The sequence below is a fragment of the Momordica charantia genome (assembly GCF_013281855.1).
Source record: "Momordica charantia cultivar OHB3-1 chromosome 3 unlocalized genomic scaffold, Mcharantia_2.0 BLBB01000003.1, whole genome shotgun sequence".
Lineage (NCBI taxonomy): Eukaryota > Viridiplantae > Streptophyta > Magnoliopsida > Cucurbitales > Cucurbitaceae > Momordica > Momordica charantia.
Genome location: NW_028275161.1, coordinates 10,573,500 through 10,598,227, shown reverse-complemented (window position 1 = coordinate 10,598,227; position 24,728 = coordinate 10,573,500). Strand labels below are relative to the sequence as shown.

The 24,728-nt window shown below is 38.2% G+C and overlaps 1 protein-coding gene across 1 annotated transcript; it reads right to left on the bottom strand.

The window, feature by feature from the left end:
• Positions 1-21,443: 21,443 nt before the first annotated feature.
• LOC111023583 (chitinase 2-like) lies at positions 21,444-23,643 on the bottom strand. Its single transcript, XM_022301052.2, has 2 exons — positions 23,309-23,643; positions 21,444-22,250 (listed from the first exon to the last, which is right to left on the bottom strand). The coding sequence occupies exons 1-2, from the start codon at positions 23,597-23,599 to the stop codon at positions 21,630-21,632; spliced, it is 912 nt and encodes a 303-aa protein (XP_022156744.1). The 5' UTR covers positions 23,600-23,643; the 3' UTR covers positions 21,444-21,629.
• Between the last annotated feature and the right edge of the window lie 1,085 nt (positions 23,644-24,728).

The window sequence follows — 24,728 nt, the reverse complement described above, 5'->3', positions numbered from 1 at the left end:
ACGCTCGTGAATGTTTGATTTACCATTAATGGCCAATATTCGTGGACATAGAAATATTCTATAGTCAGAAGAGTTCAACTGTGGGTTTTTAGTGGAGTAACACGTACTTAACGTATGTTGATTAAGATGGTTAATGAGTTTGACCAATTAATCTTGTTACGTTGGATCTTCTGATCTTTAGGTTCATTAGGTCCCCTTGCTAACGCGTAAAGGGTAATTAAGAACATTAATTCTTGGGAGGAATTTTAATTGTTCAAATTTAATTGGAATTTGAGTTGTGTATGACACAATTTAATATAATGTATGATGATACATAATAAAACTATACATTATGAGAGAATAATGTGAATAGGATTCATATTAAAACTATAGGTTAAAAGTTTAATGTAAATTGGATTCATATTAAATACTATAATTTAAATTTTAATGTGAATTAGATTCATATTAAATATTATAGGTTAGGAGGGAAATGTATATTTGAATATGATTGAATTATTTATTGGTTTAATTAAATATGATTTAATTAAATTAAATTTTTTTAATTAATTGATTAAATAAGATTTAATTAATTATTTAATTTATTTATTAAATATAAAAATATATATATAGTGTTAATTATGTTAAACGTTAACATAATTAATATTGACCACTTCCCAGAATTTTTGCTGGGAAGTAATGAGGTAGAGTGGGAAGTTACTCTCTTCCTTCATATGTTAAAACCACCGTGTTTCTGTGGTTTTGGTTGGTTGTTCATTTTTGGGAAATCTTTGCATAGAACACAAAGAATCCCTCTCTCTCACAATACCTTTTGGTTATTCCCGCTACGTTTTCGCCCCCAAAAGAAAGCATCCAACAATTTATTCTTGATCCTTGAGACATAGTAAGGTAACATGGTGGTAGTGTCTAACGTTTTGATACGTGTTTTTAGGTTCGGTTGTTCGTGCCAAAAAAAATTTGTGCTCGAGGAAGAAAGGTTGCCAACGTCTTCAAATGTAAGTTGTTTTCTATCTCCCGTCAGGCTTAACCTCTTTTCTAAATAGAATTGTTCTGTTTTTTTAAAAACCGGTATTGTATCGTTCTGAACCAATTTGAATCACATGAGATCAACTGCTTCCGCTTGGGATTCGATCCCTTCAGTGACTACACCTATAAGACGCATGTCAAGCTTTTAATACATAGTTAAGCGAATTAGATATATTAGTGCAATTGCATCCACCATAAGATAAAATGTCTCCTCGTAATAAAAACAAAGCCTTTGCGATAATTCTTGTGCAACAAGTCTTGCTTTAAATCTTGTAAACTCATTCTTTTTATTTCTTTGTCTTACAAATACTCATTTGTATCCCAAAGATTTTTCATTTTCTGGTGTTTGGACTACTAGTCCACAAACTTTATGCTCCGAAAGTGAGTTTAATTATGCTTGGATTTATTATCTTTACACTCAAGTCAATCATTTTTATGTTGACATTCTTGAACAAATTTTAATTATGAATCATCATTTAAAAAAATAATAGACAGGGGACTGCTTTCCCCCTTATTCTTTTATCAGCATTGAGCTTACAGCGTTTTCCCACACGGCCAAATAAAGGTACAAGTCATCACCTGAGTTTGGCTTTGCCGGGAGTGGCGTGCAGGTTAAATATGTCTTGGGCTGAGTCAGCACCTGCTCGCACTCATTCGTCCATATTCAAATTTGCCCTTATTCCTCGACATTTTAGAGAACGAGCGGGATTTGTTAGAGGATTTGGAGACGAACCTATTGAGAGCGGTAACTTTTTCATTGAGGCTTGTAGCTTTTTTAGGTTTCTTTAAAGTCTCCATGTCCAGGATGGCCTTGAATTTCTTTGTGTTGGCTTTGATTCCTCACTAATGAACTATAAATCTTAGAAATTTATTCGAAGTGACCCCGAAAACACATTTCACCTAGTTGAGCCTCATCCCGTTGGCCTTGTGACCTAGAAAGCCTCTGTCAAGTCCACCTCATGTTGATCAACTGTTTTGCCTTTTAGTAGCATGTTGTCCATGTATACTTCCATGTTCTTCTCGATTTGAGAGGCAAAAATTTTACTAAACATTCCTGATAGGTTGCCCCAGCGTTCTTAAGTTCCAACAACATCACCTTGTAACAGAAAAATTTCTGTTATATGATGAACAAGATGTGTTCTTTGTCTGAGGGGTATATTTTGATTTGGCTGTATCTAGAGCTGACATCCATGAATGTCAATAGCTCATGCCGTGCTGTAGCATCAACTAGCTACTTGATTCTGGTATGGGGAAGTTGTCCTTTGTATAGGCCTTATTCAAGTTGGTGAAGTCGAGGTACATTATCCACTTGCCACCGACTTTCTTTACTAAGATTTCATTCGACAACCAGTCTAGATAGCGTATCTCTCACATGAAGTCGGCTTTCATCAACATCCTTACCTCTTCTGTTGTTGCATCATCCCTCGATGCATCCATGGCTCTTTTCTTTTGTCGAACGAGCTTCACCCTTAGATCCGCATTTAGTCGATGGACCACAATGGCAGGATCTATGCTTAGCATATCGTCGTGGGTCCATGCAAAGAGATCAACGTTACTTTGAAGAAACCTTATCATCTTCTCTTTTCTATCTCCATCCAGCCTGGACCTAACATTGGTGGTTTTTCTAGTCCCAAGATTGGGACTAACTCAAGCTTTTATGCCGACGAGATACTTTTTTCGCTACCTTATCTCTTCTCCTTCAATTTTTCTTTCAACCGAAGCTCTTCGGTCTGCTCAGATCACTTCCAGCAAGATCGGACTACCTCTAAGGATCCACATACCGCCCTCCTTCCACGTCAAGTTTTTACCCTTTCCTAGGGTACGCACCGGGCCATAAGAGGGCATCTCCTCACGTACAATGTTGATGGTACATGTAACGACCCAGAATTTCCCACACAATTCTAGGTCACGTTAACTACCCAACTAATTAAACTTAACCCCCAAATACGTCATGCCAACTCCCTATACAAACGAATATATAAAATCAAGTTCCAATTCTCATCAATTTAACGATAAATCAATCTCATAGAATATCATTCAACAACATTCGTGGACCACCTCACGAGGCAAGTTTATTGTCCAAACTAGGCAAAACTCAAAGAATGGAATAAAACTAAAATAGGCACCTATCCCGAAATGAAACTAACAACAAGGGGGAATCTCCCAATTATTCAAATACGAACAAATAGTTTATTGACCATAACATAAGGTCTTAACTAATCACTTAAGCTAAGCAAGAGTGACTAAGCAGCCTATGGTTCTCGCTCGTCATGTCTCCTCCGTCCCATCACCATGGTCGCCCACGAGTCCTTCACCTGAAACAATCATTGTAGAGGGGGGTTAGTATATAAAATATACTCTGTAAGTAGCCCTCACCAACACACACACACATCATGCTCAACTATATCAAGAAACATTCGTAGTCATGCTTTTCAATACATTATGCATTCAAACATAAACACATTCCATAAAATTTAGTGACAACCACAACCAGGAAGCACGTTAACAACCAACCTCTAGTCTCCCTAACATCACAAGTACCTCTACGCTTATCACAGTTATCTTGTTCGAGTAGAGTCGGCCCCTGACCATTTATTCCCAGAGCCCCGACACTGCTGCATCGGCCCTCGACCATTTATACTCGAGGCCCCGATGACTTCACCATCTATTGGCCCTTGACCATTTATACCCAAGGCCCTAATAGTCTTACTTCTAAAGGACTCCTCGTATCGACCCTCGACCATTTATACCCGAGGCCTCGATACTCCATTAGTGACGTATTAGCTCCCGACCATTTATACCCGAGGCCCTGACACCCATTCATTCATTCCCTCCAAGAATCCAACTCTCACCAGAGTCTTACTATATACTTTCTTATACCACTAACCTTGCATCTTTCAACTCACAGGTACAATTCAGCATGCTTCCACAACATAGACAACTTTCTAATAATGAGATAATAACCCAATCATGCTCAATATCCAACATCATTATTTAACAAGCATTACTAAGGATAATAGCTCACAAAACACGCCGAACAATTCATGCATATCCAGGCAACAAACATTACCACAACAATACTCAACAGTTTAGCAAAGTAGAAAACTCACCATTTTCATCGACAAATATCCAACACTACTCCAAGTATATTGACTAACACAACGAGAATTATTTAGCACAATGACGTAACAAAATTAGCATTAAACGCCACAAAATCAGCACGTTAGAGACCATTTAGCATACATTAACGCACGCACATGTCCCTTGTTTACTTACTCACAACCGCGCCCTTAAGTTTTGCGTCGACCTCACACCTAAGCACTAAAACAGAAAAATACAGCAAGTTACGTAAACTATTTAGCCTTCGAAATCAATTCTAAAAGGGTTCGAATGACTCATTACCACCAAAACTGATTTCGTATAGATGTGGGTCACCTAGATCTAGCTCGCCAAGGTGTGGGTAGCGTAAATCGAGCTTCGAACGGATGTGGGTCACCTCCAAACGTCATAAACACTGCTGTAACGCACAAATCCCGCCGCTGGAGTTGTCGTTCGTCGGATCGTAGCAGTAGGTCGCCGCCGGTTCACCGCTGTACCGCCCGTTCGCCGTGCGCCGCCGCGGATTTGGCCCGTCGCCGTGTGCCGCCGCGAGGAGGAGCGGTGCTGGTTCGTTGCAGACCGTCGGGGAACGCGTCGCCGCTGCTGCAGACCGCCGGGAAGTCAGGGAAGTCGCGCCGCTGCTGCCGCTGCTCGATCCGAAGGAGCGCCGCTGCCGCTGCTGTCCGATCCGAAGAAGCGCCGCAGCACCGCCGCTGCTGCTGCTCGATCTGAAGAAGCGTCGCTGCTCGTGGGTTGCTACTCCACCTTCGTGTCGTCGTCGGGCACCACTGCACCTCGCCGGGAAACGCTCTTGTGGCTGCCGAACTTTACAACAAGAAGGAAGGGGTGGTGGACGGCTAGGGTAAGAATGAAGGAGAAGAGGGAGCTTAGGGTTTTCCTTTTTTTTTTTTTTGTTTTAAAACCAAATTACCTCAATGGAGGCCCAACAAGTCCAAGCACAAGAGAAAAGAAGTCCATCCCTCTTAAAACAAGACCCACCACACGGAGTCCGGTAATTATTAATTTAATTGGAGTTTAGAGCCCAATAAATATAGATAAATTTAATTAATAATCAATTTAAAATTAAATGAAAAATCTCCTGATTCGAGACTAACTAAGTTGAGGGACTTGGGGCATTACAGACTTCCCTCCTTTAAAAACTTTCGTCCCCGAAAGTTGACTGTTCCAACAGTTCAGGGTATCTCGCCTTGATATCGTCCTCCCGCTCCCAAGTAGCTTGTTCCACTTGGTGGTTTCTCCACAAAACCTTAACCAAGCGAATCGTCCGGTTCCTCAACAACTTGGTTTCTTTTGCCAAAATTTTGACGGGTACCTCTTCGTAGCACAAGGACTCCTCTAGTTGTAATGGTTCAGGGTCCAAAACGTGCGAAGGGTCATGAATGTACTTCATCAGCATAGACACATGAAACACATTGTGAACCGCTGCCAACGATGGTGGCAAGGCTAACCTATACGCGACTGGGCCGATACATTCCAAAATTTCAAAAGGCCCAATGAACCTTGCACTGAGCTTTACCTTCTTCCCAAATCGTAAAATTCCCTTCACGGGTGCCACACGAAGAAACACCAGCTCACCTACCACAAACTCGAGCACCCTGGACCTGACGTCTGCATAACTCTTTTGACGGCTCTGTGCAACTTGCATCCTTCCCCTAATCTTTTGAATGGCACTGTTAGTCGCCTGCACCAAATCCGGTCCCAAGAGAACTCTTTCTCCGACTTAGTCCCAATTAACCGGAGACCTACACTCCTTTCCATACAGTGCCTCGTATGGGGCCATCCCAATCGTGGCCTGAAAACTGTTATTATAAGCGAACTCTATTAGGTAGAGGTACTTGTCCCAACTACCACCAAAGTCTAACATGCAAGCTCTGAGCATGTCCTCTAAAACCTGGTTCACACGCTCCGTCTGACCATCGGTTTGGGGGTGAAACGCCGTGCTAAAGTCCAACTTAGTGCCCAGGGACTTGTGTAAACTCCGCCAAAAAGTCGAGGTGAAACGCGGGTCGCGATCGGACACTATGGATACCGGTATACCATGTAGCCTGACAATTTCCTGTAAATATTGTTCTGCCCATTTTTCTACTATATACGTGGCCTTGTCGGGAATAAAGTGAGCAGACTTGGTCAAACGATCTACAACTACCCAAATCACAGTGAATCCCTTAACCGTCCTTGGTAGTCTTGTAATAAAGTCCATAGTCACATCGTCCCACTTCCAAACTGGTATGCTCAAAGGTTGCAGCAATCCAGCAGGTCTTTGTCTTGAAGCCTTTACCTGTTGGCACGTCAAACACTTGCTAACCAACTGAGCTATTTCATTCTTCATGTTATGCCACCAGTAATGTTTCTTAAGGTCTTGGTACATTTTGGTGCTTCCTAGGTGGACCGAGTACGGAGTATTGTGTGCCTCTCCCAGTAAGTCCTTCCTCAAAGAATAATCATTTAGCACACACAACCTTCCGCGAAAAAGCAAAGCTGCCTCACCCAAGAGAGTGAAATCTCCATGGCCCACTATACTAAAGCCTTTGGCCAAGCTAGGGTCTTCCTTTTGGGCAACAATGATCCTCTGTCTCAAGCTAGGTTCCACTGAGAGTCGAGCCAACAACGCGGAGACATCATCCACCGTCAGCTCCACCTCCAAGCGTTCCAACTCGCTGTGTATCGGACTGCAGACCGCTACAAGAGATGCCACACTGGCCGCCCTTCTACTAAGAGCATCGGCCACCGCATTTGCTTTACCTGGATGGTAACTAATCTCACAATCATAGTCCTTCACCAACTCTAGCCACCGTCTCTGTCTTAAGTTAAGCTCCTTCTGAGTGAAAAGGTACTTCAAACTCTAATGATCCGTGAAGACCTGAATTCTTTCTCCGTTAAGGTAGTGCCTCCACAACTTTAAGGCGAAGACAACTGCTGCTAGTTCTAAGTCATGAGTGGGGTAGTTAAGCTCATGCACTTTCAGTTGTCGAGAAGCATAAGCTATAAGTTTCCCATGTTGCATCAACACACATCCTAAGCCCTTTCGCGAGGCGTCGCTGTAAAACACCAAACCTCTCGTCCCATCGGGGACAGTTAACACCAGTGCAGACACCAAACGCTTCTTTAGTTCTTGAAAAGTCTCCTCACACTCGCTGCTCCAAGTGAAGGTAGCATTCTTACGAGTCAACTGCGTCAACGGTGCCGCTATCCGAGAGAAATTCTGGATGAACTTCCTGTAGTAACCAGCCAAGCCGAAGAAACTACGAATCTCTGTAACTGAACTAGGTCTTGGCCAATTGCTAACAGCCTCTACCTTGGCGGGGTCTACTGCAATACCCTCCCTGGTGACTATGTGTCCTAGGAAAGCCACTTTGTCCAGCCAGAACTCACACTTTTAAAACTTTGCATACAACTTATTTTCTCGTAGTGTAGTCAGAACCTGCCTGAGATGCTCATGGTGACACTGCTCAGTCTTGGAGTATATCAGGATGTCATCAATAAACACAATGACAAATGAATCTAAATCCTCCCTAAAGACCCGATTCATTAGATCCATAAAGGCTGCCGGAGCATTTGTGAGTCCAAAAGACATCACGATGAACTCATAGTGCCCATACCTTGTTCTGAACGCTGTCTTTGGAATGTCGGCCTCCTTTAGCCTTAACTGGTGGTACCCCGAATGCAAGTCTATCTTCGAGAACACCTTCGCTCCCTGAAGCTGATCAAAAAGGTCATCAATGCGAGGTAGGAGATACTTATTCTTAACCGTAACTTGGTTTAGTTCCCTGTAATCTATACAAAGTCTCATAGAACCGTCTTTCTTTTTAACAAAGAGCACGGGCGCACCCCAAGGGGACACGCTTGGGCGGATGAAACCCTTGTCGAGTAGTTCTTCCAATTGTAGCTTCAGCTCTTTCAGCTCTGCCGGAGCCATTCGATAAGGTGCTTTCGAGATGGGAGCCGTCCCTGGCAGCAACTCTATACAAAAGTCCATTTCACGAGACGGAGGCAAGCCGGGGAGGTCCTCAGGGAACACGTCAGTGAACTCATTAACCACACGAACCGCCTCAATGCTCGGCACAACCTTCCTTGCATCCACAATGCTAGCCAAATAGGCCTAGGCACCACGCTGGAGAAGATGACTGGCCTTCAATGCCGACACCACCCTCGGGACCCTGGCCTTGACTCCTTTAAAGGTAAAGTTTTGTCCGGAGGGCAAGCGGAAGCTAACTTCCTTCTTCGAGCAATCAATACTAGCCCGGTTAGCCGCCAACCAATCCATGCCTAGTATTACATCGAAATCCTGCATATCCAGTTGGATTAACTTCACTTCCAAGGTCTGACCATCGAAAGAGAGCTAGCCTCCTTTCACCACTTGACTAGTGACCAACACAGATCCTGATGGTGTGGATACCGACAACAAAAAGCCTAACGATTCTAGCTCTAGGTCCGCATGTCGAACAAAGGTAGAAGCAATGAAAGAATGACTAGATCCAGAGTCAAATAATGCGTAAGCAGGCATACTAAGCACTAAAACAGTCCCTGCAAAAGTAACATGCATGCAATAATGTATAAGCATATACCCACAGCTCAAGACTCGCAAAGAAAAGGTACTTGTGACCACCGCCGCAGCTGCTGCTCGATCCGAAGAAGCGCCGCAGTGCCGCCGCTGCTGCTGCTCGATCCGAAGAAGCGCCACCACTCGTGGGTTGCTACTCCACCGTCTTGTCGTCGTCGGCCACCGCTGCACCTCGTCGGGAAACGCTCTTGTGGCTGCCGAACTTTACAACAAGAAGGAGGGGGTGGTGGGCGGCTAGGGTAAGAATGAAGGACAAGAGGGAGCTTAGGGTTTTCCTTTTCTTTTTTTTTTTATTTTATTTAAAACCAAATTACCTCAATGGAGGCCCAACAAGTTCAAGCCCAAGAGAAAAGAAGTCCATCCCCTTAAAACAAGACCCACCACATGGAGTCCGGTAATTATTAATTTAATTGAAGTTTAGAGCTCGATAAATATAGATAAATTTAATTAACAATCAATTTAAAATTAAATGAAAAATCTCCTCATTCGAGACTAACTAACCTGAGGGACTCGAGGCGTTACAGTACATACCAGCTTGGGTTCTTTCATAGCCATCACGTAGCGTTCGTGAGGCTCTCTACCAAACGAAGACTACCCTCTTCCCCTGGGGTGTAGGGAATTTCATCACTTGGTGATAGGTTGAAGAGACTACTTGGAGGTTATGTATGGCGGGCCTCCCTAGGATGGCGTTGTACAATGAGTGGCTGTCAATCACTACAAACTCCTCCACTCTCGTGATCTTCTCTTTTCCTTTCCTCAGTGTTATAGGCAGCTTGATGCTGCCTTTGGGGTATACCCTTTCCCTAGAGAAGCCGATCAAAAGTGTGGGACACCTTTTCAACTTCATCGAATCTCACCCTAGGTTTTTAGCACACGCAAGTTAATACATTCACCGAACTTTCTCCATTGACTAGGACTCGATGCGTGCAATGTGGTCGATGTCCATAATAATAACAAGCGAATCATTATAGGGTTGGTGTTGTGAGGTGGCTTCATCGTCCGATAACGTCATCGGGAGGAGGCTTGGTTGTTCGTGCTACCAAAACCTCATGGGCGGTGGGGCCGCTTCTGGCTTGCTTGGCTAGGGCTTTTTGTTTCTTCCTTGAGTAACCTTGGCTGGTCCTCCACAGATCATGAGGATGGCCTGCGAGCGGTCATCTTTCTTTGGGGACTTTGGCTTCTTATCACTCGTCCTGGTATATTACTTGGCTATTTGATTATAGGTGGCTCATTGGCCTACGAACTCTTTCAGATATCCCCGCTAGAGCAGTGACTTGATCTAGTTCTTGAGATCATGTCACTCTTATGTGTCGTGACCGTGGTCATGGTGGAGCTTGTAGTATTTGGTATGGTCTCACTTGTGGGAGCTTTGCTTCATCATTTCAGGCTAACAGAAGAGATGTCAGCCGATGTCTCATCAATAAGCTAATATATGGCAAACAGAAATACGGGCAGTGTGTATTTTCCAAATTTGATCAACCGATCCACCTTTGGCTCTACCCGTGTCGAGTTTGGCTCCTTTCGAGTCCACCAGTTTTAGTCTGACACTTTTTCCTTTTTCCTTCCGCAAGGATTTGGTGCGACTCTTGCGGAAGGCCCCTGCTTCTACCAGCTTCTCTCCTACGCTAAGTCGTTGTATGTGGGACATGAGCTCTGCCGTAGTGTTGGCTGGGTATTCTCCCAAGGATCGAACTAGACACTTGTCCTTTATCCCAGCCGTTAGTTCCTAACAGGCTAGATTGTCATCGCAGTTCCATACACGCAACCATTCAATTGTAAACTTAGCCACGTAGGCTCGTAGGTCTTCGTCGAGTTTCTCTTCACGGACATGAAATTTGTCTCAATTCGTCGGTTGACACATGAATAGTAGAACTGATTGACAACTTCCAAGCCAGGTCGTAGTAGGTCTCGATAGAGTGCAGACGTAGGTTTTAGAACCGTTACCGGGCTGGACCAGTGAGTGTTCCAAGGATACCTTGGCATTGTTCTACATCACTTTACCTCGAACCTTTCATTGTGTCGAGGTAAGACCAGGTGTGGTTTACGGGGTCAGCTGTTCCATTGTGTTTGTCTATCTAGGAGCTTAATTGCCATTACCTTGTCAGTAAATGCTTCCTACTCTATCTTCAGTGGTTCATAACAAGTTCTTGATTCTTTATTCTCCATCTCGAGCTCATTCCAGATTCGATCAAGGAGCTCCTCTTTGACTTGGTTTAAGTCCTCCACACTGATCTCAGTGTGGGATCTACTCGGGTGGCTAGACGTTTCGATGCTCGTTTGAGACTCAGCATTCAAATTTGTCGTCATCTACCTGAGGTGCCTGACGTTCAATTTGTCACAGAAGTTTTTCGTATCCTACGGGATATTAGTCCTTCTAATGGGATTTTTGTCTTCGAGGCTGCCCTTGGATCCGTCTCAGGGCTCCCCATTATCATTTCCACCGAATCCCTATTCTTAAGTACGAGGTTGGTTATCCTTCTAGCATGGTCACTTAGAATGACATCAGCAAGTCTCCCTATCTGGAAAAAATTTGAGCAGGCATCACCCTAACTTTGACCCGTAGGCCGAGTTTTTTCTACGCGGGTCGCCCACCTTCCTTTTTCTAAGGTAGCCTAGGGGACGGAGCGGGTGGCTCACATCCTCGGTAACCAGGGCTTTGTGAGGAGTAGGAGTGGTGGGAACCGTTTTATTGGTAGGCTTGTCGCGTCGACATTCGTCGTCGACAAATTGTTTGAATGAGGTTTTTTTGTTAGATGACATGATTTTAGTGTCTTAGCTAGGGGAACGATCTTTTGATTTTGGCTTGAAAACGTCGTTCCCCATACGACGTCAACTGTAGATGGCAAGTTTTGAAGAGGTCCACGTATCCCTTAGAACGAGGCGTCGACGAGGAAAACGAGCCTATAATTACAAATCTCGACACCAATGCAGTGTCTTGCCTAAAAAACTACAATAATCAAGTTAGCAATCAGAGTAGAAAGTAGGAATGAACACCTTGTAAATTTAGTGACATATTTTTGCACTTGGTAGTGGCGGGGATCTTTCCCTTTTATATGCACTCGTGGCCGACCAGGAAGGACGACGGTCTAAGGCACAGGGGCGCGCCTTGCTATACAAAATTCTGATGGGTAGGGGCGGACATCTCTAACGCTTGGCTGGTGGTAACGCCAATTGCCAGTCTGTCCCCATTTGTGGCATGCAGGCTATGGTGCACCTCCCATACTATCCTTACAGTGGCATGCTCATACAAGTTCTTAGTGTACGTTTCCAACTACCCTCGGTCCCTTGTCCAATTGTCCGCCTTAGGACTCGACATGTCACCTACTCAGAATTCTCCCTCAACACTAGTACTTGTTATATATTTGTCTGATTTCGATTCCGGACAGTTTTAGTAAATAACATCAAAAGGAATTCTGATTCCGATTCTAGAAAATTTATGGTAAACAACATTAAAGGAATAACATTTCCATTCCGGTTGATTTTCATTCTCATTCATTCTCGCTACGATTCCTAATAATTAAACGGAGTCTAAAATGAAAATAAATATATAAAAGGGTCCATGGAGGAGAAATCTTACCTATCAATTTTATCTTTTTTTCTCGATTTATCTATTATCAAATATTATATAATATTTCATTACATATTTGATTATTTTAAATTAATTAAAATAAGATTTTAGAACAATAAAAAGTTGTAGAGGATGAATAGTGTAAATCTTTTTTAAATTATAAAAACAAATTTTAAAAAATAAACACTATTAGACTGTACCGTGCATGAAAACTTTGAAGAAAAGACTGCTATAAAACTCAAAAAGAAAAAAGAAGAATAAGAGAAGAACACCAAGAGAGTATAAGAGATGATATAGATAGAGTAGAGAGAAAAGTATGATTCTCTCATTCAACTTGTATGAGATGTATTTGCTCATATTTTCTATAGCTTCTATTTATATGGTTACACATTAAGTTAAAAGACCCAACATTAATTGGGGACATGAGAGTTATGAGGGTGAATGAAAATGGATAGATAATATTCGGAGGTAATGAATATCGACATAATTATAATATTTATAACACATCCGCCTTAAATGTCCATTGTATATAAAAATGTCTCATCATCCTAACCAGAAAAAAATTTAGTGAAAGAAAAAAGAGTACACTATTCATATACTTTAAGAAATGCCTTGTTGGAATCTTGCTAAGAAAATTAAGTGGGACAAAATCTTAGTCAAGAAAAAATAATACATTATATTTAATCATTCTCATGGAAATATCACTTGAGATCTTTGAGTCGTTGCATTCCAATATTGTTTATCAACTTTTCAAGTGTTACGGTAGATATCGCCTTTGTAATTAAATATATCGAAGTTATCTTTTAAATAAATTTGTTAGACAGTGATGTTGTCATTTTCTCGAGATCATGAGTGTAAAAGAGTTTTGGGGAGAAATGTTTCACTCTATCTCTTTTAATGCATCCTATTTTGATTTGGGCTATTCATGCATGACATACTAGACTAGCTTTATGAATTACAAGAATTTCAGTATTATGTGAGGGAGTGGTTGTTATAGTCTCCTTCATTTATAAATGAATAACTTGTATGAGATTGATCTAGCTTTATATAGGTTAGATAAATGACCTTGCATCTTCATTACCAACAAGATCAAAACTAAATTTATTATAATAAAATAAACTCATATAAATTGTTCATTGGAGATAACATAATATATTTTTAACTCTGTTCCAATATCTCTCTATCAGAGTGTGACTATATCTATCTAATAGATGTACTGAAAAATGCTCCATTTTTTCAAATATTATTAGCAAGATACATAAGTTATCTAGTGCATTAAGATATGATATATTAGGATAAAAAAGTTCTTCATTATCTTCTCGATGTCGGAATATCTATTTTTTTCACATCAAGTAAACGAAATATTATTGGAATATTCAATGAATGGGATTTGTCCATGAAAAATGCTTGCTTTATTTATTTATTTATTTTTTTTGTATAAATTGATTTTTTAATTTTTTTTTAATTTTTTATAAGTTGATTGATGTATGAATATTTCAGTTGCTAAATAATCAATTTATAAGCCAATTCAAAACTTCTTCTTGAGTTCTTGTGTCTCAAATTATTTCTTTAACATATTTTATTACTTCTAAAAACTTTACAATAGTTCCAATTATATTCAAATTGCCAACATATATAGGGTTATTTTGATATCCTACTTTGAACCAATATTAACTAAGACAATTATATCACATTTGTTCAGGATGTTCTAATATATAGTGATCTTCGTAATTTAACCGAATATAATTCCCTAGTATTTGAATTATATGATTCTAATATCTTAAAATTTTTAGGGATTTTCATCTAAATATAATTATAAAGAAATTCATATAAATATGTTGTGACGGTTGGGTGTGTTACCCTAAACTCATAGTTTGTATTTATGTAAAAACAAATTTATATTCAATAAATTTTTATTTAGTTAATTTGTTGTTGAATTCATAGCAATGCATTGTCTAAATCCAATAAACTAAACATCCAAGGTTATTGTCATGTAACCGGGACAGTATGTATAATGGGTATATATTTGATATACCCTCGATATACAAGCGAATAATGTCCCGGGAATAACCTAAAGGTCTATAGTATATGGATAAAGCTGGGTACCTTATCTTGGCAAGACTATGGATACGGCCCAGTTTGTAAATATTATAGACGACCTGCTCCAAGTCGTTCGTGTGGAGACATACGAGTGGGGGTATCCTATACAATGAGTTTGTATAAGACCGGACCACGAAATAGCCAATCTTTATATGTAACGCCATTGACGAACATGTTGCTATTTCATAGGATGACCAGACAACTCATTCTCAATGTTGAGTGAGTTATGGACTCCTGCCCGTGGGACTCGTTCTTTGATTTGTATGGGTGAGAGTGGCCCGAGTCACCGACTCAACATTCCAACCATTTTGGGGACGAGATCAAGTGGTGAGATGTGAACATACCTACACAAGATGGAATTCACTCATCCCCGACCTTAGGGTAGTAGATGAGTGTTCTCTTAAATGCCGACTCCAGGATTTGAACAATGTGCCTCACCCTCTCACTGGCCCAAGAGGGACTTCTGGTTATTGGTTAGACCATAATCGGGTTGTTCATTGGAGGAGTAGTGGTATTTAAGGAGTAAGATGTAACATAGGGGTAAAACGGTCATTTTACCCATCTGTGGTTACAAACGCTCGTGAAGGATTGACTTGCCATTAGTGGTCGATATCTGTGGACACAGAATAATTCTACAGTGAGAAGAGTTCAGCTGCAGGTTTTTAGTGAAGAACTCGTAGTTAACATATGTTGATTAAGGTGGTTGATGAGTTTGACCAATTAATCTCGTAACGTTGGAGCTTCTGATCTATAGGTCCATTAGGTCTCCTTGCTAGCTCGTAAAGTGTAATTAAGAACATTAATTCTTGGGAGGAATTTGAATTGTTTAAATTTAATTAGAATTTGAGTTAATTGTGTATGACACAATTTAATATAATGTATGGTGGGAGAATAATGTGAATAGGATTCCTATTAAAACTATAGGTTAAAAGTTTAATGTAAATTGGATTCATATTAAATACGATAGGTTAAATTTTAATGTAAATTAGATTCATATTAAATACTATAGCTTATAAGGGAAATGTACATTTGAATATGTTTCAAATATTTATTGTTTTAATTAAATTATATTTATTTAATTAATTGATTAAATAACATTTAATTTATTTATTAATGAAATAAATAAATAAATATATATATAATATAATATGTTAACATAATTAACATTGACTACCGCCCATAATTTTTGCTGAGAAGTAGTAAGGTGAAGAATGAGAATTTACTCACACTCTTTCGTCCTTCATATGTTAAAACCACTGTGGTTTTGGTTGGTTGTTCATTTTTGGGAAATCTTTGCATAGAACACAAAGAATCCGTCTCTCTCACAATTCGTTTTAGTTATTCCCGGTACGTTTTCTTCCCCAAAAGAAAGCATCTCACAATCCGTTCTTGATCCTTGAGACATAGCAAGGTAACATGGTGGTAATGTCTACGTTTTGATATGTGCTTTTGGGTTCGTTTGTTCGTGCGAAACAAACTTCATGCTCGAGGAAGAAAGGTTACCAACGTCTTCAAATGTAAGTAGTTTTCTATCTCCCACAAAGCTTAACCTCCTTTATAAATAGAATTGTTCGGTTTTTTTAAAAACCGGTATCGTATCATTCTGAACCGATTTGAATCACAAGCGTCAACCGCTCCCGCTTGGGATTCGGTCCCTTCAGTGACTATATCTATAAGATGCATGTCAAGCTTTTAATACATAGTTAAGCGGATCAGATATATTAGTGCAATTGCATCCACCGTAAGATAAAATGTCTCCCTGCAATAAAAACAAAGCCTTTGCGATAATTCTTGTGCAAAGCTCATTCATATTATTTCTTTGTCTTACAAATAGTCATTTGTATCCCAAAGATTTTTCATTTTCTAGTGTCTGGACTACTGGTCCACAAACTTTATGCTCTGAAAGCGAGTTTAATTATGCTTCGATTTATTATCTTTACACTCAAGTAAATCATTTTTATGTTCGGTTCCACCTTTTTCCTATCATGACAATAATTTATCAAAATTTTATTATTATATCTTAAAGTACTTACCCTTTTTAAATATTCTTACGAGTAGCCATGTTCAGACTTTCTTATGAAATATACACATTCTCAATCAAGTTATAGCGATTATTGAGAATTTTTTCTTTTGATGTTTTTTAATCTTTGGAGCTAATTGTTCTACCACTATAAAGATGCATACCATACAATTTCCTTTTCCAACTTCTGAATTATTCCCTCTAATGTTATAAAATTTGTCTCATACCGTACCCTTTAGAGATTTATCAAGATATATAATAATTGACAGCGAATCAAATCCAACATATATTACTAACCTCATTTAAGAATCTACGTCACTAAGTTGTGGATGATCAATTAGAACATGTATTGCACATATAAAAACTTTCAGATAGTAAAGATTTGGCTTTTGGCATACGCTAATTGTAACGTCTGAGTACATATAGATAAGCTGCTGGTCTAATGCGTATATGTGACTGATGTATTAAGTTGGTGGAATATTTTTATTAATCTTTAACTACCTTCAATTGTAAGAGGTGATTTATATTTATAATAGGCAAACACAACTAACCCCCAGCTAATTAATTATCTAACTCTAGTGGCTAGTTACAAGGCTCTTTTTCTAAAAAAAATAAAAAATAAAACCCTACACCAAATTCTTCCTGACTAAAATGAATTCATCCTCGAGTTTTAGGTAGTCAATGAAAATGAATATGGGGCATGATAATCATATAGGTCCATCACATTGATGGTAGGGTTGATGAGGAGATAAGAGGATATATTAATCTTGTAGGCATTTTCACCAATCTTGTCAAAGACCTTGAAAGACCAATCTTCTTATGGGTTAATTTGTTATGTGATCCAGTATTTTGGCAAATGAATCGTCACCAAGTCGCTTATTTCAAATGATTCCAGACGTTTGTGAGCATACACATGTTGCTTGTACTTGGTATTTGCTTGCTCGAGGTGTTCTTCCACCTATCTGTGTAGTTCTTGAATTTGTTCAACCATGTCTTCAACCTCTAAACTGAGATCGATGGTAAGAAATATTGGTAAGATGAATCATTATAATGGTCATTAAACTCTTTTAAATGGTGACTTCTCAGTCGATCAGTTAACTTTGCTCATGTGATTGTTGGCGAATTTAGCTTGAGCCAAGGATAAGTCCCACTATTTTGGTTTATCACCACTTAACAATGGATTAAATTTTTCAAAGTACAATTAGTGATCTCCGTTTGGCCATCCGTTTGAGGATGACCTCTTGTGCTAAGTCAAAGGTTAATTAGACTCTTGAAAAATGTTATTTAATATACTATTTAGCCTATTAATTGGCAAGAAAAGAGAGAGCATAATTATGCAAACCAGAAAATGATGATATTTTACTATCTGACGCTTCATACAAATGCGAAAAAAATTAACAATGGATTTGAGAGACTTTCTCATACTAGATTAAAAGAAAAAGTGATTGTGTCAAGCGATGCTGGAGTACACTTTCCATTACTTATGGGTTAGAGATCGATTCGCTGCCCTCTTAAATGGATGATTGTTTAAGACGTATCATGTTTAACTATATAAATAGTGCAAAAGAAACAAAATGCTTAACTTACACTTTGATTCGTAATTTGAAATTAATTATTACGAGACCGTAGTGAACTTACAAACATTGTCGACCCAATCTATAGCATTAGAGTATCTAATCTTCCTAAATAAATCCATCTGACCAAAGTTCTCTCCTCTTTGTTCTTTCTTCATTTGAAAATACGTAAGTATTAATAATCACAAGTAATGATGTACAAAAAAAAAAATATTATTGCACTGTACCTTCTCTTTTACAATAATAGCAAACGCCTTCGACCCAGCTCGATCGGTTGAACGGGAATTGCGACCTATTTTGTTTGTTGGTCTGATATTTTTTTATATAAAGTATGCAAAATAAATATAAATATTAAGTACCTTCCACTCATCTGTGTTCCACTATCGCATAGCATATTCCAATCTTATATTCTTGCTAACAATCGCTAATTCATTTTTTTCGTTAAATTCTAAAATATTTTGTAGACAAAAATAGTCTTGTAACCAATTAAGTTTATACGCATCATTTTAGGGATTTAGGATTTTTAACTAATAGCAAAAATAACGGGCTTTCATTTTAGGAAATCAATTCTATCTAATTAAATGTGAAATTTAAACAATTAACTTAAATCTAATATAAAATTGATAATAACAATTTGAGAGTTGATTTAAGAAAAAATTATTAAAAATGTGTTGAGGTAGATTTTGAAATTTACCCCTCTAAAATTCCAAAGATTATTACTAGGTAAATGATAAAATTTACTTCTCACATTTGAGTTGAGTTAGAGAACTTAGGGTTTTAGGAGTCTCACCTTATTCCCACCTTTTGGTCTCACGCAACTTCATATGTCCCACAGCCATCGTCTTCCTCACGAAGCAGATCCGCAAGCCGCCATCCCGCCACTCACCTTCAAGGCCACCATCTCGTTTTGCTGCTCACCTCACGAAGCAGATCCGTGCGCCGCTCACCTTCACGCCGATGTCCACGAACCAAAACCAGACTGTCGCCGCCGCACCCAACTGCTGCCACCCTCCTCGTTGGCCGCAACACGTACCATATCTACTTGATGCGTCACGTCCTAAACTAGATCTACCGTCCCATCGCCCGACCAGATTTGCCCAAGGCCGATACGATCCACCGACCGCCCAAGACCAGATCCACCTACCACCGCTTTGATATGTTTCCGATCTGCCACCCAACTTCCATCTTCTAGCAACTGTTCGAGGAAGGTAAGACTCTTTGTTCAGATTTTGCGTATTTTAGGGGTATTTAAAAAGATATTTTTTGTTTTCCTATATTTTAAGGTATTTAAAAAAATACAAGTGTGAGACCGACATATGTCTTTTGTTTATAATTAGATCTGAGAACTATATATCTACAACTACAACAGACTTACTATATTTATATAGTTTAAATTCTAAATAGTATCTATAGATAAGGTAAAAGTTAGAGGAGGAACATTTCAACAATGACTAAAAGCTACTGGTATAACATGACATTCAAAGGAATCGTGCAAAATAAACTTAGAAAGTGAAAAAGATGTATAGATACAGTAGTTTATATATTTCTTGTTTATTAATTTTTACAGTAATATTTACAAATTAGATTCACTGAGCTAACTATACTCGTATATTTCAGGAAAATGAAAGGGTCTCAAGATAGTTGAGGAAGAACGTGTTAGTGAGGTAATTATTGGTATATACATTAATTGACAATCTACTTATGATATTTGAGTTGTATAGTTGTATGTACATGTATTGACTTTCTTATTTTGTTAATTCTTGAATTGGTATATACATGTATTGACATAATTGAGTTTCATGGTGATATATACGTGTATTGAATTCTAATTTTGATTTTTCTTTAATTGGTATATACGTTTATTGACTTTTAATTTTGATAAATTTTCTAATGTTTTAAAGGACAATACAAAGTCTAATGAAGAGAATGAAAGAGTGAATAATGAATCCACCGATGAACATAAGAAAAATAACTCATGGTCAAAAGAAGTTTAAGAAACTGAATATGATGACGTAAACGCCCAAAGACTACAAATTTAAGAGGCATCACCTATTTTCCTAATCGTTTTGATTTATGGGTTGTTAGTCTTTGATTTTTTTAATTTACTTTTGTTGTAGATGATTTATTAAATGATAAAGAAATAGGAAAATAAGAATACAAATAATCTGTGACAGCATATACTCCTTAGTGGTTAGGTATATATACTAATTGATGCAAATATGTATATATACATTAAAGAAGATAAAGTAGAACAATTGGAGAACGACGAGACGAGAGATGAATCGTTGTACACAAATCATTTAAATTAACTAAAATACAAAACAAAGTAATTAAAATAATTAAGTTGAAATCCCTTGAATGTAGGAAAATTATTTTGAATTCAAAACAAAGTTTGTTAGGTGGTTGAATATAAGAAAAAACCAAAAACACATAGAAAAGGGTATTGTTGGAAAATTATGTTTTTTTGTAAAATTCCTAAAATACCCTTTAGCCATTTGTGCAAAATTTAAAACTAATAGACATTTTTTAAAACGGGTGGCAAAATTTAGCCATCCACTTAAATTTTCCTTTTGACTTTTGGCTCAATTTGAGTTAATGTCAGCGTGTAAATAAACCAACATGCAAGAATGTGATCACATTTTCTATTGCGATCAGGGCAAATACATGTGAAGTGATTGAATTAAATGCTCGCACTTGGAAGGAGGTCCTAGAAAGTGACAAGATCGGGTTATAACTGATCTCAAAGAAGAATTCTTATAACATGATACCTTTTATTATTTTGAATGATGTAACAGTAATATCACATTGTAGGTTCATTTCATATTCGACACGACAGATGTTGTCATGATGAAGTTCATTGATCATGTGATGCAAACTAACATCGAAGGAATATAGGGCAACTTTATACAAATTCTAAAAATAACATCCCACACCAAAGATTATTGTTCACAACAATCCACCTGAGCGATTGTTGGCGAGAATATAAATGAGTGGAAGGTACTTAATATTTATATTTATTTTGCATACTTTATATAAAAAATATGAGACCAACAAACAAAATAGGTCGCAATTCCCGTTCAACCGATCGAGCTGGGTCGAAGGCGTTTGCTATTATTGTAAAGGAGAAGGTACAGTGCAATAATATTTTTTTTTCTTTTGTATACCTCATTACTTGTGATTATTAATACTTACATATTTTCAAATGAAGAAAGAACAAAGAGGAGAGAACTTTGGTCAGATCGATTTATTTAGGAAGATTAGATACTCTAATGCTATAGATTGGGTCGACAATGCGAAGGACAGCTAAAGGTGAGCGTCGCAGGTTCTACTAACTTCCAGAAGAATCTTCAAGAGTTTATAAACGCTCTACAATGATTTTTCTCACTTTTCTCTGAAACAAAAATTCTCATTAATCACTCTACAAGCTTTCTAAAACTTTTCAATATAGGGATTGGACATAAATTTATCACAGAGAAATAAAACAAAACTAAACCATTTTAATTGAAGCTTGGATTATCCATATATGGTAATAATTTTGTCTTGTACACCCCCTACACAGCATGCTCACATAAAATTATAGAACAAACAAACATTATGATTTAAATTTATCAATACACAATAAACTCAATGACTTCAAAGAGCTTGGGAGGCTAATTTATCAATCTAGTTGGGCATTGCCAGAAGTTCCTGCGCCTTCTTTTCATAGCCAAAACCATTGGCTATAGAATCATCTGCAGACCAAACAAAGATTCCATGGAGGAGTTTCTCCGCTCTCAGCCTTCGACACGCAGTGAAAAACCCGTTCTCTGCCAACAATCCGCCGCTATCATCGCTGACCAAGCTCGCCAAAACCCTACCACCTTCATAGTTTGAGGTTTGAGCCTTGAAATGTTGGATGAACTGAGGAACTGTGGTGGTTTTATCGTAAGCATAGAATTGGAAATTGACATAGTCTATCAAGTGGCCGTAGCTTCTCCACAAGGCCAAGTAATGGCTCTGAACTTCAGCTTTGTCAAATGGGGCAATGGAAGCAAATGAGATGGCTCCTTTCTTCTTTAGTCTTTTGATCAGCCTTCCGATGCACTCGGCGAATGTGTTGGGGTCGGACTTAAAGTGCTCGTAATCGATGTCGATGCTATCAAGATTGAAGGCGTTTATGAGTTTTGTGAGTGAACGTTCCGCGTTTGAAACCCATGAATCTATAGAAGAAGGTTTGAAATAAGCAAAGCCATTTGGGACAGTGTCTCCTCCAATGCTTAAACCAACTTTCACGTTTGAATGATCCTTTTTAGAAGAAAAAACAATAGAATGAGTGACGACCATGGAGAAATAATTCATGCGTTGGGTTGTAATATTAAGTAAACTTTGGGATCTAATCTAACAAATATTCTAAAAATAAAGCTTGATTATTAATATAAAATTGAACCTAATTAAGTTAAGAGGATTGATCAATATCTATCATTTTTCCAATTAAGATATAATTGAGAAAAGCAATATAATGAATGGAGTACAATTCACGGGTTGGATTGGATTAATTAAAGTTTTCAATCTAGTAAAAAAAAAGTTCTAAATTAGTCCAACAAATTATTCCAATTAAATTATGGACCTTATCCTTTTACTAATTAGGTTGGCATTGGTTAATAATCAAGATTCTATTTTAGAACATATTTGTTAAAAAAAAATGACATAAAGTACTAATATATTAAGAGCTTACCTGTCTATTTTAGTTTTAAAAATTAAAAAATTAAAACGTCATATCAATAAAAATGAGAGAAATAATAACTCGGAGAAGATTGAACGAAGAGAAAAAAACGAGAGAAAGAAACTGGAGAGGGAGAAATCAATTGAACAGAAAAAAAATGTGGTTATTAATAGCTAGCCACGAGAGTTGGAGTGTAAAATAAAGACAAAATTGTTCCACTGATTCCTTTTACTTATTTCTTATTTATTTTTTTTACCAATTTTCCTTCCCACCTACGTGGCTCACTAGTAGCCATTTCTTCTTATCCCATTTTCTAATTTCTCTTTCTTTCTTTTCTTCCTCCAATTATCCTCTTTTTCATTTATCATTTTCTTTGGTTCTCACTCTCCACATTTCTTTTGGATCGGGTAGATCCAGACTGATCCATGTTCACCTCTACATGGTAAACAATAACGTAGGAATTTGAATACAGGACCTCCCGCTACTAGATGAATAAACCACCACTCATCACAAAAATTTAAGCTGATAGGTTGCGTAAATTTAATTTGGATATCTAACCGTACAAACTAAATTCTTTTTAACTAACACAAATTTTAAAATAAGATCGTTTGTTTCTTATACTATAACATATATATTTTACCTTTTTAATGGCGACCACATCGGAAGGATTAAGGTTATGAGAGTCCCAAAAAACGTTGAAAATTCCATTGGTGAAGGAACGGCGGGAGGCATCGAAATCAATGGCGAACGACAGAAGAAAGTGGAACTCAACGTCTGGATTTATTGGAACATCGGAAAATTTAACGTCTTTGAACTCAGCTCCGATGTATTCTCGAAACAACTTCGCCGCCGCGTGCGACGGCGGAAACAGGAGAAGAAGCTGAAGCGCTACCAAAATGAATGCCCTTATTCCACTCCCATCCATTTCCATTTTTTATGCTGTTTTGGAAAGGAATGTGATGTTGGTTTATTTCGTGTTTTGGCTGCTAATTTATTGAAATCATTTGGTCAACTTGCATTTTAAAAAATAAATAAATAATAGTTTTTAAAAAATTATTTGATAGAAACAATCACCACTAAATCCAAACTCTCCCTAACTTATGGATTTAGAAATTAAATTAGTTGGCTATTATATGAAATGAGAAAGAGTGGGTGATATTGCATTTGATTCCAACGCACGATATCATGTTAATTTATTGCTAGACTAAAAAGTTTAAAGCAATATTGTTGATTTACTTGGTATGTGTTAATATTCATGGATTCCAACTCAAAATCAATGGCTCTTCAAGATCATGATTCTCCCTTTTTTTTGACCGGATGCTCGTTTGAGCTTGTTGAACTCTGATATCATATCAGTATTGATGTGGTTTCATCTCAAGACCAATTGACAATGAGATGAGTAGCTCATGTCTATTATAAACATGTGTATGGTTACTTCTTTTATAAATGTGAGATCCTTAACATGCCCCCTCAACATCGTGACTTTTCTGGCTCATCGATCTTTGCTAAATCTTTTTTTTTTTATGACCAAATGCTTGTTTGAGCTCCATCAATATTAATAGTTTGGCTAAATATAGGTTTTAATCTTTAGTGTTTTGAACGAGGTTTTTTCAATTTAGTTCTTATAATATTATTTAAAAACGTTTCGTTTTAGTTTCTTAGGTTTTGATATATTTTTAATTCAGTATACCTTAGCATTTGGTGAAAGTTAAAAATAGTTTGTTTGGGGGTAAACATACCCAAGACACGTGGAGGACCCTTATTAGTGTTTGGAGAAATCAAATAAAAAAAAGGATTGTTTAGGTCCACCTCGGCCCCGCCGAGGAGACCGGGTTTTGCCCGTTATAAAAGATGAAGTATGGGCACCAAGGTTCGGCCTGACTGGGGACCGACCTGCTCGGAACCCGACAGGTCCGACATGAAAAAAAAGGGCTTCATTTCACGCTCAGGTATCGAATCTCACCTCGAACTAAATAAGGAGTCCGATCTATACTGACTTGAGCGTCGGAGTGCTTACCCTCTTGTGCAGGTCCACTCTAGTGTTCAGGTCGGAACCGGAG

Coding starts and splice junctions, on each gene's coding strand:
- LOC111023583 (XM_022301052.2), bottom strand. CDS start 23,599: ATGGAAATGGATGGGAGTGGAATAAGGGCATTCATTTTGGTAGCGCTT. Junction 22,251..23,308: donor ATGTGGTCGCCATTAAAAAG/GTAAAATATATA, acceptor TCTTCTAAAAAG/GATCATTCAAACGTGAAAGT.